We start from the raw sequence: 14,150 nt of genomic DNA, 5'->3' as shown, positions 1-14,150 counted from the left end.
TTTCTAATTTTCTTTTTCCTAGGCTGTTATTCCTTTTAGTTGACCCATTTTTTCTACTGTTTTCTACTTCTTTTATTTATTTTTCCTTCTTTTTTCCTAGCTTCTATTTTTTGTCCCGTTTTCCTCGTTTTCTAATTTTTGTATTCTTCTTTTTGGCGTTTTCCTTCGGTCTCTTATTCTTTTATTTCTTTTTTTTCAACCAAGGTACACTTTTATTTATAAAAAAGTTCCGAGGCAGACCCTCCGTCGAAAATGTTTGAAAATGAAGTTATGTTAAATGTTTCACTTCACTACCTCATAAGTAGGTAATTAGTATATGAAAATAAGAAATTAATACTTACAATAAAACAGAATCATGTGCTGTATTTATGTTTTTATTTTTACAGCCCAATCTAAACCGCTTTGTTAAACAAATTAAATTATTAAATGTACGGTGCTACCTCATGAGCAGATAATTAGTATATAAAAAATCTACTGCCACCTACTGATATGGATGACCATTACAGTTCCCCGTCTGAAGATAGCAAAAATACTGAATAATGGCCTGATTTTTTGGGAAAGATAAAATTGGGCAAATTCCAGCGGCACGCTGGTTGAAAAACATTGCTCGAGTACATTTATTCCGAATGAAAATCAGTTGGTGGTGCCAATGAGTAACAACACTAGAATGTGAGTAATACAAAAACGGAGAAGAAGAATATTTTTATTTTATTCTTTACAATTCCCACAATGCATCTGTGCGTTTCCAGCATCAGTCCCGTAGAAGCTAAGATGGCGGACCGGCGGCGAAGGAGGAGGCGCGCGTCCCAGGACAGCGACGACGACGACGACGATGATGACGACGAGGCAGCTTCGGGCTCGGAAAACCGGGACTCCGGCTCACAGACGAGTAAGCTCCGCGGAAGCAGAGAACCCGAACCGGCTGAGCCGGCCTCCGAACGCGTCGAAGCCAAGAAAGAAGTGCAATCCGAGTGTGTAAGTGCCATTAGCTTCATGCTAACTTACGCGAGCCCTTCGCCAGGTGTTTTTTTGCGACAGTTGTCGTCATGGCGAAAGTGGAAGCTTTTTCGATATGGACTAAACTCTCTGTTTGAAACTGTCGACATTCTTTAGTACACTGGAAAACATTAAACGTATCCGGCGGGAAAAAAGCTCGAGGGCGCGACATTGATCTAGCGATTTCAGGTCACCCTGTTTAGCGCTGTCCCCCTGATACGAAAATCTGTGATCTTTTGATCGCGAATCAATGGTAAATGGTCTGCATTTATATAGCGCTTTTCAAGTTAATGAAGACCTCCCAAAGCGCTTTACAATGTGCTTCACACTTACCCATACACACACTCTCACACACCAATAGCGGCCATGTAGCCATGCAAAGCGCCGACCTGCTTATTGGGGCATTAGGGATTCAGTGTCTTGCCCAAGGACACTCCGACATATAACACGGAGGAGCCGGGAATCGAACCTGCAATCTCTTGATCCCAAGACGAGCGCTCTACCTCCTGAGTGAGATGAAGCATATTTACTTCTCAATAGGATATTTTGCGTCATTTGCCACCCAACGTCACACATCCAATGTGGTTACGTTAAAAAGAGTGAAAAATCCAAATTGCCAGCCTTTCTCGATCAACTTGAAGGTCCTGCTAAAGGACTTCATGGCATCTGGAAACTAAATTGAATGAATAAAGTTATTAAGTCATTAAAACTAAAACTATTTGCACTCAAACAGTTGTGCGATATAATAATACAAAACCTATACATGAGGCCAAAGGTAATAGACTGAAGCTGGAATTTTTAAGCACCCATACATTTTCCATGCATAATCAGAATCGAAACACGAAAACAAAACTTTACCTCACAAAATACAATTGGAAAAGGAAATCACATTTCAAAGTCATAATAGTATCGCTTGTGACTCGTATACAGTTTTAATGTTTGGTTGGTTGGATCCCTTAACCACTAGAGTCGTAGAGCCCCCTTTCCTGTGGTGTGTCTTGGGCAAGTACAGCCTGGTGGCAACCATCTATCACCTGGCCAACATGTTTTTACACAGTCTCGAACTGTGGACCTTTTGCGTGTTAGGTGAATGACCTATCCACTGCATTCCGGAAACATAACATACTCAAAAATCTTGCATTATTTATTAAACTTATAGTATAAACATTTTAGATAGTGATAAATAAGGGGCATATTTTGTGGTACTCTAACTCGTTCCATAAATAAAGTGCTTTTCGGGTAGCACAATGGCTTTTCAATGTTATGTTTGCTCTGTCAAGAATTAACTGAATGTTTGTTCGGAGTATGTGCTTTGTATACCAGTGATGAGGATTTAAGTTTCACTGTTCTTTGAATTTTAAAACGTTAGATTTAATAACTAGTTTGTTTGTATGTTCTTTATATCAAGCCTTGTTAACAATCCAAATAGCTTTCTTCTGTAACCGAATAAGCGATACTGTATTACTCCTGTATATACTTTACACAACAACTTAAAGTAAAACTAATGAACTGGACATTATTTGAAGGGTTGAAATTATCTTTCATATCAAGACAATGATTGGGTTCAGGAATCTATAAATATGACCTGGCGTTCCTGGTTTGATTTTGCAGGAAAGTGAAGACGGAGTAGGAGAAGGTAAGATCTCATTTGACATCCATTTGTGCTCGACCCTTTACCGGAGTGATAATATCCATCACAAACCTGCCTGCTCCAGCTGTCCTCTCAGACTACGACAGCGCAGATCCAGAAGAAAACGCCTCTCATTCTGAGGTAAATATAGGTAACAAGCGCTCTATTCTATCTTTGGAAAATTAAAATCTTTTTCTGTGTAGGGAGCCGAGGAAGAGGAGGATGCGGATGGATACAGTGAGGAAGAAGCTCCAGCTGCCGCGGAAGGTCAGCCCGAACTTCTTGCTTCGACCGAACCGGCTACTCAAGAGGATGGTGAAGACGCAGAAGAGAAAGTTAAAGAGGAGGAGTCTGAGGAAAAAGGAAAGTCGGCGGGAGAACGGCAAAGTGGTGACGGTCAGGTTAGTTATTTGCCAACTTTAGGTTTTCACATCACACAATCTATATCTTCTGTGCTTGATGCACACTGACTTTATGTGGTCAGAAGAACATGTGTAGGGGGTCTGACATTGGGAACTGAGACTGTAAACAACAGTATTTTGCTTGACAGATATTGAAATTTGGGAAGGGCAATATTAGATGATACATTAGAACATTAAGGACTTCAATAAAATCTCTAAAGACTGAAAGATTGTCTAATTTATTACGGCATCTATTATATCAGTTCAGTATCCATCCATTTACTTTTTGGGGGGTCTCATTGTGCTTTTCATTTTAATTAAGTCAATTTAACAACTGAACTAAGTCAAGCTGTGACAAGAGATTCACCAAATATGTGTTTTTCAGGACCTGTACTTACTATTAGTAGTTAAAAGCCAATAAATGGTATTTTAAACTGACATTTATTTGCAGTACAAGTGTTAAAATTGGTATTAAAACGAATGATGCTAACATTGCTCCTTATTACAATACACAAAGCATCTTTTCTGAATGACACAAATATAAGTTCCAAAAGTGCGTGAATTTATATCGACAGTGAGTTCAAAACCCCCAAAAATGCTTAGGTAGTAAAAGGTCCCTAATTTATTTTCACAAAGATTAAAGTAAAGTTTCGATGTAACTGGAAACAGAGATCAACTTTATTTTAACTTCAACAAAGAAGTGCTGGGTTTGTCCAGTAATACATCTATCTATTGTAAATGCAAATGAAAACTTGTTTACATACATTTTGTGATGTAAAGGTATATCGTTGGTAACTATTTTTCAGCTGTCCAGTTTTTTTTTTTTTTCCACAAGGGGGTAGTGTGTGACCCAAATCCTGTTCACATGCGATAGGAATACTGCCACCATTACTAATATGCCTTAATTAACACATGATTAATACACAAGATGCATGCACCAATGTTCCCAGCCGAAGATAAAATGCAATTTGCTTCTCATAAAGGCATGTGCACAGCACAGCAAACGCGACAGATGAGGTGCTAAAGTATCTTTGAGCACCATACGTTCAGAGTTGAAGGTTCCCTTCAGTACCGGAAATCACAGGAATTACGCTTCCAATTCTATACAAACTTGTTATCTCGTATCAATTTCCCCCCTGCTTCATCAGTACCTTTTGAAATATATATATTTTTTAAAGCAGGTGGAAATGTCAGTAGAGAAAAAATAAACCGCCCGAGTACAAAACTTTGGATCAAATGTTGTTGTTTTTTTAAGAACGCTTTATTTTACCTCAATTTCACATTTTCACTTGTTGCATAAGCACAAACACAGCGCAGTTAGTGTTAAAACTCTTTTTAAATATTTATTTGGTATTCCGAGTATAATTTAGTTTTATTGCATGCACCAAGCATGCTATACATTATTCTGTACACGTGGTGGCGTAGTCAACCGAATGAATAATCTTGAAGCCTCTGTGTGTGTTTGAAGTACCGTATTTTCCGCACTATAGGGCGCACCGGGTTATAGGGCGCACCCCCAAAAAATAGTTTTTGGTCCTATATCTTCCATACATAAGGCGCACCAGATTATAAGGCGCTACAATGGGAACGTCGACAAAACAGTCAGATAGTTCAGTCAAACTTATTACCCCCTTAACATTCTGAAAGCTTGCAAAGAAGCAAATACGTGTCGTAGTCACGTGCGGGTGCGGTGTCCGTACGATGTCACTCAAATGCATCGTTCCAGATATCATTCGGAAGGTTAAAGTCTTGGGATTCAAGAAATGCCAACCATTCCTTAGTTTCTATTTTCTTTTTCGCTCGCAACTTTACTGTGCATATGACAATAAACTCTTGGAATTGAGATTAATTTACAAAAAGACCCATCACAGAAACATCTAGATCACTCTGAAACAAGATACTGGGAAAATATATAGCCGGAGTAGCTCATTAAAGTCGTTGCGTTCAATAATAATGTGCAACCATGGTCCTCTTATATCCGTGAGTGTAGTAAATCCAGAAGAGTAAAATATTTACAAATACAGAATGGTAAAAGATGTTTCCTCTATGCCGTAGACAACCAAACTTGCTATTCACATTCATCTTTTTCGGCCAATTGCAGGCTTTGTTTTGCCTCTTTAGCCTATGCGAGCCTGTAAATGATAAAAAAGATCCACCCCCTTTACCTCCGAAAAACTTTAGCCAATAGTGGTCGATTCAAATGATGATTGACACTTTGGCTGGGAAACGCCGGCATATGTATCCCAGCATACACCGCGAACCACATCGCCTACGAGGAAAAATCTAGTCGGCGGCTGCTTGCCTTTGTTGCGAGACCTTGCGACTTAATATTGATCCATATATAAGGCGCACTGTATTATAAATTCGCATGGTCAGCTTTTGAAAAAAATAAAGGCTTTTAGGTGCGCCTTATAGTGCGTAAAATACGGTAATTCCCTGCAGAGCTTGACTGCTTTATGGGGCTTCATTTTGCCATCACCACCCACAGGAGTCGACCGTTGATCCCGAGACCAAAGCAGATGGGCAGCCCGGGCAGAAGCTAGATGACGACGAGGATCGCAAGAACCCGGCTTACATTCCCCGGAAGGGTCTCTTCTTTGAACATGATGTCAGGGGCCACACTCAGGAGGAGGAGAGGTATCGGTGTCTTGGTCGGCCATTTCCATTAAGGAACATCATCTCACCTTGCCTTACCATGCCCCACCCAGGCCCAAAGGCAGAAACCGAAAGCTTTGGAAAGATGAAGGGCGCTGGGAGCACGACAGGTTCCGTGAGGAGGAGCAAGCTCCCAAGAGTCGTGAGGAGCTCATCGCGAGCTATGGGTACGACATTCGCAACGGCGAACGCGCCTTCGTGCATCGTCGACATCGGTGAGTCCTCATGTTGACACACATTTGGATTCTTTTGGAATTTTGCAACCCGACCCAAATTTAAATCAGATGTCAATCATTACATTTGGGTCGGGTTGATTCTTTCTTGATGCTTTCTTAAATATAAAAATGACTGTTTGATTGGATCCCTTATCCGATAGGGTAGTTGGGGCACCATTCCCTGTGGTGTGTCTTAGGTACAGCCTAGGTACAGCCTGTTGGTGCCTGTCCCTCTCCAGGCCAACATATGTTTCCACCCGGTCTCGAACCAGGGACCTAGGTTTATAAAAATGTAGACTAAAACACATTTTGGATACTAAATTGTAAAACGAGTGTGTAATGCCCTGTCAGTGTCAGCGCTTGTAGCGTTGGCCATGTTGTGCAAGAAACACTGGGATTAAATCTTTCCACAAGTTACTGGGACGTTACTACGCTAGCATCACAGTGCGCTGAGGCGTTTCAAGCCCTAGAGTAGTTTTGGCCAGGATAAGCCTTGTTCCGCAAAAAAAAAAAATATGTTCCCATCACAACACTTATTGTACTAAACTCTTGCAATGTCCATTCAAAGAACTCTTTCCTGTCTCTATTATCTACCTGTCATTTTCTTTTGTCTCCCTGCCCCGTTCTTCTTAAGTGCCGCCCTAGATTCTTAAGGACATGCTGCTGCTGCTGCTGTACATGGCCCACTTCTCAAGCCCTAAAGATCTGCCCGCCAACCCTTGAAAAAATCGTTTGATGTTGAGAAATTGACCGTTAATGTACTATAAATATATGTAAATGTGTATAGTCTTGTTAAATTTGGATTTCGTTACAAAAGTCAGGCTTTTTTAAAATTAATTAATTAATTTATTTTATCATAAACCAAATCTGCGACAGTATCCAGACTTTTCTCAGGTGGGCCAAATCAATTGAGGCGTTTCTACTTAATATTTTCAGCTTTATTTTTTGGTATTATTGTGGTATCATTCACCCTACATTATTAACCTACCTTAAAAATTAAAATCACTGATGACAAGGGCTCTTTTCTAAATACAACACATTAGTTCACAAACAATGGGGGAAATATTGTAATTTTTCAACCTTGGTTTTAACAGTTGAGTGAATGCAGATTGACACATAACTCAACGCTGCTCTAGCAGCCAGAGAGAGCATTTGTTTAGAAATTATTCAAAAATTCATGACTTTTGATAGAAATTAGCCAGAGATGGGCTTCTTTATTATTATTATTGTTGTTGTAATTTTTTAATAGATATTCATAAGTTCTTGGCTGACTGGATTAAATCATCTAATGGGCTGTATGTTTAACATGCTTGCTCTGGAATGTCTGTGTGGCACTGAGGTTCAGATCCAAGTGTGTTACTCAAATGAAAGTACATTTACTTTAGAATTGTATCACTCAAATAGAAGTAAAAGGTAGTCATCCAAATAATTACTTGAGTAAAAGTGCATGCTGTGCAGATCCTCCACGAAGAAAAAAAAACTGCAAGAGAGAAGCCCCCCCCAACTTAATGTCTGACGTTTTATCCCCAAACCCGCCCGAAATCTGGGTTGGGGTCCGGGGCTGAGATCTTACCTCAATCTAACATTTTGTCAACGTTGTTTATGTGCAGGTCATCCACATCTCCTAACAGAGACCAGAGATGGCGAGAGGGGGGAGAGCGAGTGCAGCACTCTTGGCAGAATTATCGTGGAGGAAGGGGGGGCGGTGGCGGTCCTTCCCGAGCTCCTCATCATGTGACCCCCACCTCTGTGCCGCTTCCCTCTGGTCACCGCAACAGCTCCCGCTGCAAGCCCTCCAATTTCCCATCACAGCAGCCCCAATATGGTGGGAGTGAATCGCATGCCCCCCAGCTTCACGCCAGGGAACAAGCAGGTCCTAAAGTCCTGCCTGAGTTGCCAGCAGATAGGGGGCATTCTGGCAGAGGAGGTCGCAACAGCAGTAGGCGGGTGACCGAGGACCTGATCAACGAAGAAGACTCCCTCATAGGTAATCCCGTAACAGTCATTGAGCACGTGTCGCATCGGAGCACATCGCCTAGGAGACAGCAGGTGGAACACAGAGGGTCCACTTCCCCTGCCCAATCCAGCTATACGCCAGTTGCCCCTCAGGAAACTTCACCTCCCACCGAGCGACCCGTCGAGCGCAAGTCTTACTCCCTGGCCCGTAGGAGTCGCTCTCGGCCAGCTGAGCTAGGCAGCAAACAGGCGTCAGTGGAGGAAGCTGGGGTAGGAGTGAAAAACTCAACTGAGGCAGGGGGTGGAGTAGCTGACCTAGACCAGGATGTGGCTCGGTTAAGTTTGGTGTCTGGACAAACCTGGAACCAGAACCCACCCAATTTTGTACCCTCAGAAATAAGAGGTGCGTTTACCAGCTTTTGTTTCCCTTACATGCTCTCACGCTTCACAAATTCCTGTCTCACTCAAGCTTAAATATTTAGGGAACGCATAGATTTGATTTCATAGTCCGGCTTTCCAATTGTCCGAGACTGATTTTGTGTGCATTGGTTTTCCTCAAAATGGGTCGTCATGACATCCAAAAAATGTCACTAGATTACGCCACATGACAGTTTACAATATTTTATGTTTTTTCTGCTCAAAATGTTTTTTTTCTAATCAACAGTTTGCATTGACTTGCTAAGAACAACAATGTTATAGTGATAAATAACTGACTTGCATGGCTTTTGCTTCATAAAGTATTTCCTTTTAAACTCTTGAAACACAAAACGGGCACTGAGTGCTTAAAAGGATAAAAACAAAGAAGTAAAACTGCTGGAAGATCTCAAATGCATCAATACAAGTTAATTCTAATCTGAGTAAAGTCCAGGGTTCCCCCAGGGTCAGGTTGGGGGTTGTTGTTGGGGCCCCATACTCAGTCCGGTCTTCCGCAGCCGCTCGCGAGTCGCCTCTGCGCCCGGGTCAGTCTACCTGTCCACGACTCCCGAACGGTCTTGCTCACTGTCTACTTTGTCCCACCCATAGTCCAGGCTTTGTTGCGGCTGGGTCGGGGGGTTGTCCTCCGTTGGTGCCGCCGCAGTCCGGCCGCTCTTGCAAACCAAACCTCAGCTGGTGGTTTATTATTAAAAAAAAGTTCAAAAATGAAGTCGCTTGGACATTCACTGTAGAAGGAAAATACATGCAATTCTAATTCAGTAGAATGTTCCTATTCAAATTATTAATTCATTTTCTGCATTAAATTATAGTTGGTAATATACTGATTGAAAGGGATCACCACAAACCTGTCTTTTTTTCATTTTCTCCTTTTCTACTTCCTTTTTTTCTTAACTTCTTTATACAACATAGTTATTCGTAATATAATGCATCAAAGCAAGTGAGCCCTTTGAGAGCCGGCTCTCTTTAATGAGTTGAGCCGAAAAAGCCGGTTCTTTAAAAAGAAAGGGACTTTCACTACACAACTCGAACTGGAGATCGGCATGCATACGAAAACTCGAACCGCAAGACCAAAACAACAGAGGCGGATCTGCCTCACGAAAAGTTTGGAGCGCGGTCAATCTTTGTTAAAAAAATGATAATGACAAATTCGCGTCAAAAAAGTTGCGTCCCGGGGACGCACGTTTATTTGACATGATGCGTCCCCAGCAAAAATAATGCGTCTAGGGCGCAGGGACGCTGGCAAACGAGAACACTGATTACACTCAAGGTGTTGATTGAACATAAGTCCATTTTATATATCTGGCAGCCATCTTTTGCATCACCACACTCGCTCACAAATTTGGGATTAATAGCAGCATTGAAACAGTCCCTCTTAGAAAATGATTTTAGCCTAAAAATGTATATTTTTTAACAGGCCTGAGTGGTGGTATGCACGTTCCCGGCGGTCCGCCAACATTCTCTGGTTTGGACGACTTGTCTGGCGGCTCCAATCGAGCTAAGCGTTATTCCTCCCAGCGGCAGAGAGGCGTACCTGAGGCGCCGCCTCTTCAAATGGGTGTCATGGAGGGACACTACTATGAGCCAAGTGGGGATTTTGTCATTTCTTTTTCCTCTCTGCCCAGAACACTTCGCTAATAATGGTTTGTTGTTTTTTTTTTTTTTTAAGTCACATACCAGGGACCAATTTACACACACAGTGACGGCTCAGCCCCCATCGCGCCCCAAAGCATGCTGGTTCAGCCCGAGATGCACATCCCTCATCCGGGTTGGTTTTTAAACCCAAAGGCATATGAGCATGTTCACGATGTGTTTTAATGCTTTTTGTGCATGACTCCTTCTTAGGTCTTCATCCCCACCAATCGGGAGCCCCCATTGCAAACCCCGCCCTCTACGCAGGCCCGCCTGTGCCACTGTCGCCAGGGCAACCGCAACAACTGCTACCGCCGCCCTTTTACCCGCCGCCGGGCGTCATGACCTTCCCCTACCCCACTATGTACCCCAGCCCTCAGGTATGATGAAAAACGACGCCTTATCCTAAATATGATCCAAACGTAATAATGACGGGTCACTACTTGCGTTCAGGGTCAGTCGCAAGTGACGTATGGAGGCGTGACCTATTACGACACGGTCCAGCAGCAGGCTCAGCCCAAACCTTCGCCGCCCCGCCGCACATCCCAACCTGTGACCGTCAAGCCCCCTCCTCCGGAAGTGCCCTTTGCCTCTGAGTGACCTGCACCTGCTCACCCAGCTCTACCGGGTGCACACAAGTAGGTGAGATCAGTTTAGCACTTGTTTGTGCCGTGCTTTCAGAAGTACAATTTTGTAGTTTAGGGCAGAGGTAAGATCTTAAACCTGAGCTCAAATTGAATTTCAGGCCAGGTTGGGCCCAGCTTCTCTCTCGCTGCCTTTTAAAAAAAGAAAAATATTATTTACCCGTCATTGTTCTTTGTCTTTGAAGCCTCTCGCTCATTGTGACACTCAATTTTTAAGAACCTACAGATCCTGTGTTTTATGGCCCAATTTTCGGTCCATAAAATCTACGGACGGCCTTAAAAAATTACTTCAATGTTGGAAAATTCTTGTTTGATGTAACCTCTGCAAACACCGAAACATACAAGATGTAAATGTTTTCAGGGTCTTGTTTAACTTGGATTTCGTTACCAATACAAGCTTTAATTTTTAATTGTAAATCAGCTCTACTCCTCCCAAGCCCTCACAAATAGAATGCGAAATTTTGGAGTCAGTCCTGAAAATCATGTTAGTCGGGCTTGGGCTGGGTCGGGTTTTAAAGCCCCAGTTTGTAATATTTGACCACTAGATGGCACTGTATTGTTTAACGCGGACCAAAACCACCGCCACAAAGCACAGTGTAGTACAGGTTTCCCACTGACCTTTGACAAGTCTTAAAAGTCATTATTGTTTAACATTGCCCCTAATTCACGTGCGTTTTTTTTTGTTTTCTTTCGATTTGTTTTTGTTGACTTGATCATAAATTTGATTTCAAACAGCTTTTAAAAAAAGTCTGTCTTGAGTTGAACTTGGTTTGCTCTAGGAACCCTGTAACAGCAAGACGTCAGACAAACATGGTGGCGACTGAAGTAGGGATTCTAATAATGTAAAATAATTCTTGACTTGTTTGTGTGTGTGTGTGTGTGTGTACACATTTGAATAAATATACATTTAATATTGGTATGATCGTTCATGTAGTTTGCCTAATATTGAAATCAATGTTGTTGTTTTTTCCTGAAAGAACTTTTTTTTGTACCAAACTTTAGGCCCAAGTTTACCTCTGGTTTAGAGGTTTGTTTTTATTTAATTTTTTGTTAATTTTCCTCATTGTTAAACGAACTCCACAAAGTTTTTTATTAATTTTTAATTACCAGTTACGCACCGAATTTTAAGCCCTGCAAAGTATAATGAATAAAAATGGCTCTTAGAAGTAAGGACATCAACTAAAAAAAGCCATCCAAAACAGAAAAAAAGCTCTGTCTTTCTCTTATTTTAACAAAAAATGTTGAAAAATAACAAGATTTTATAGTTATTCAATTTAGTAACATTTAAGCAATTTGGTGACATTGCAAAATTTAAATGCTAAGCAGTTTAAAGATCTGACTGGTATTAAAAGATATCACATTTGCATGCCTATACTACCAATTGCAAATATAGGAAATCTAAAAAAAATTGTTGACATTCTATTGAGGTAAGATCGGGCCTAAAAATCCAAACCGATGCGGGCCTGAGCGTATTAAAGCCCAAACCAGCCCAACCAATTAACTTGATTCCAGGGACTGAGCCTGCAGCAAACCCAAATATTCATAATTTATTTGTGAGGACTCGGGAGGAGGTGTGAGGTGCGCCTACTTCTCCAGGTCCAACGGTGCTGACGCGAGCTGCGGGCGTGGAGGACTGAATCAGTCACACGGATCCTCCTCAAAGAATAAGAAACGAACAATGACAGGTGGATAATTTTTGAAAATGAAATAAGTGAGAAGCCCGAACTTGATCATAATGATGGACATTTTTGACCTGATGCGGATTTAAGATCGTTCTTAAGATCTTATCTCTAGGGCATGGGTGTCAAACAGGCAGCCCGCAGGCCAGATTTATTCCCTTAGGGGGCCTGAGAGAAGCGCAAGAGGAAAACGAGCTGTAGGTTGAAATGTCTACTTGATTTTACCAAAGCCAGGTGCCTCTCACAAACGCTGTACTTGTATTTCTCACTCTCACTCTCTTTCTCTTTCTTTGTTCCTATTTCTTTCTTTCTGTCTTACCTTCTTCTGCTCTCCTCTCTCTCTCTCGCTTTCTCCTTCTCTCTTTGTCTCATTCTTTTTTTTCCTTCTCACCTCCCTCTTTCTTTCCATTTCTCTTTGGGTTTCTGTTTTTCTTTCCCTCTCTCACTAGTTCTTTTTATCTCTTGTTTCTCACATTCTCTTTCTTTCTCCCATCCTCCTTTTTTTCTCATATATTTCTATCTTTTTCTCTCTCTCTGATCTACTAGTCCGGCCCCCGAGAGAATGTCTGTTGTGTCGTGTGGCCCCCGGGTCAAAATGAGTTCGACCCCCCTGCTCTAGGGTAAAACGTGCGCATGCTGCTCTACAGACAGAAAAACTGATTAGGATTGAACTTGGTATGTCTTCGATTGTTTAGCAATAAAGGTTTCTCAAACAGCTGTTAATGAACTTATGAAGACATTCCCTTCGGGGATGAACAAAGTATCTATCTATCTATCTATCTATTAAATAAAGTGCATTTATTGTTAGACTGCTCGTTGTGTTTATAGCAAAGTGTGTGTAGTCAGTTGGGTGGAGCTAAATCAAATCAACACCTGGAGATTTCACTAAAACGATAAACAGTTGAAAAAATATTTCTCTGCAAGATCAACTTTGTAAAATATTGAACTCCAATAGTGACATCATTTAAATCCACTTTCCCTTGAAGGGTATAACAATGTAACAAACCAATTGTGTGATAACTACATCAGCTAAAGAACCTACTTCAGAATTTGATTTTAATAAAGCCAGGATTCCATTCACATTCTCTTGGGCTTGTTTCTCTTTTTGCCCTTGCACTAAGGTTTTTATTTGTTTGTGTTTCGTCTGCTCTAGCGTGGAACTTGAGTGTCGTTCATCGGGACTGGCGAGTCATGGAAATGTCGACCTCTGCTGGATTTCCTTTTCCAGCACATTTCCTCAAGAATGCACTCGTGTCCTGATGGCGCTGTTGCTCCTTCCATCACATCGCCGGAAGTTGCATTTGGGGCAAAAACCTTCATAAGGATCCGGTCCATTAAAGTTTATGGCAACGCGGTGAGGTCAAAACCTCAAGGTTGCAAATGTAGTTATTTGTTTCTTCTTGAACTTAATCTTTCATTTAGATTTGTTGCTTATTTTGTTTCTGCATTATTTTTATTCTATTTTATGTGTCGTCTTCGAGCTGTGAGATGAGATCCCCAATAAAGCTACTTTTTACTTTAGCGATCTTTTTCATTGACGTCTGTGCAGCTAATAAAGCTTTGCATCAATCTAACCACCAAGATCTCTTCATTTGCATGGCTTCAATGTTAATCATCACAACGGTTTTTTTGTGTGGTGGGTGTGGCTGCCCGTGTACTTTCTGTGTAAATAATAAAATAACTGAACTGAAAGGCACTTTTGAGTTTGTGGCTTCTTGAAGTGAAGTATGTCGCCAACGTCAGTTGAACAGGTTGCGAAAAAAGTCCTCGCCTTATTTCAAAAGGGTTTTTGCGCACTAAGAGTTGAAGCCAGGGGAATCAAACAAAAAAGCCTTACAACAGTAGATACTTGTCTTAAAAGACATGGGATTCGTGATTCAAAAAATAAGGCCCTCATCCGATTTTTGAAC

At 41.5% G+C, this 14,150-nt stretch overlaps 1 protein-coding gene across 2 annotated transcripts; it reads left to right on the top strand.

Moving 5' to 3' along the window:
• The first annotated feature begins 729 nt into the window (after positions 1 to 729).
• Positions 730 to 13,936, top strand: casc3 (casc3 exon junction complex subunit). 2 transcript variants are annotated; one of them, XM_088341948.1, is made up of 12 exons: positions 730 to 975; positions 2,608 to 2,632; positions 2,712 to 2,767; positions 2,830 to 3,027; positions 5,516 to 5,664; positions 5,736 to 5,897; positions 7,508 to 8,256; positions 9,703 to 9,873; positions 9,955 to 10,053; positions 10,131 to 10,297; positions 10,371 to 10,555; positions 13,394 to 13,936. In XM_088341948.1, exons 1-11 carry the CDS (start codon positions 730 to 732, stop codon positions 10,515 to 10,517), a joined length of 2,169 nt encoding a protein of 722 aa, XP_088198074.1. In that variant the 3' UTR covers positions 10,518 to 10,555; positions 13,394 to 13,936. The 2 variants fall into 2 exon arrangements, with proteins under 2 accessions (XP_088198074.1, XP_088198066.1); XM_088341940.1 differs by having other exon boundaries at positions 10,371 to 10,559.
• The last annotated feature ends 214 nt before the right edge of the window (positions 13,937 to 14,150 follow it).

This window comes from Urocampus carinirostris, chromosome 1, assembly GCF_059441175.1.
Source record: "Urocampus carinirostris isolate Australia breed hairy pipefish chromosome 1, RoL_Ucar_1.0, whole genome shotgun sequence".
NCBI lineage: Eukaryota > Metazoa > Chordata > Actinopteri > Syngnathiformes > Syngnathidae > Urocampus > Urocampus carinirostris.
The sequence above is the reverse complement of the archived record's forward strand: the minus strand, read 5'-3'. Positions and strand labels throughout refer to the sequence as shown.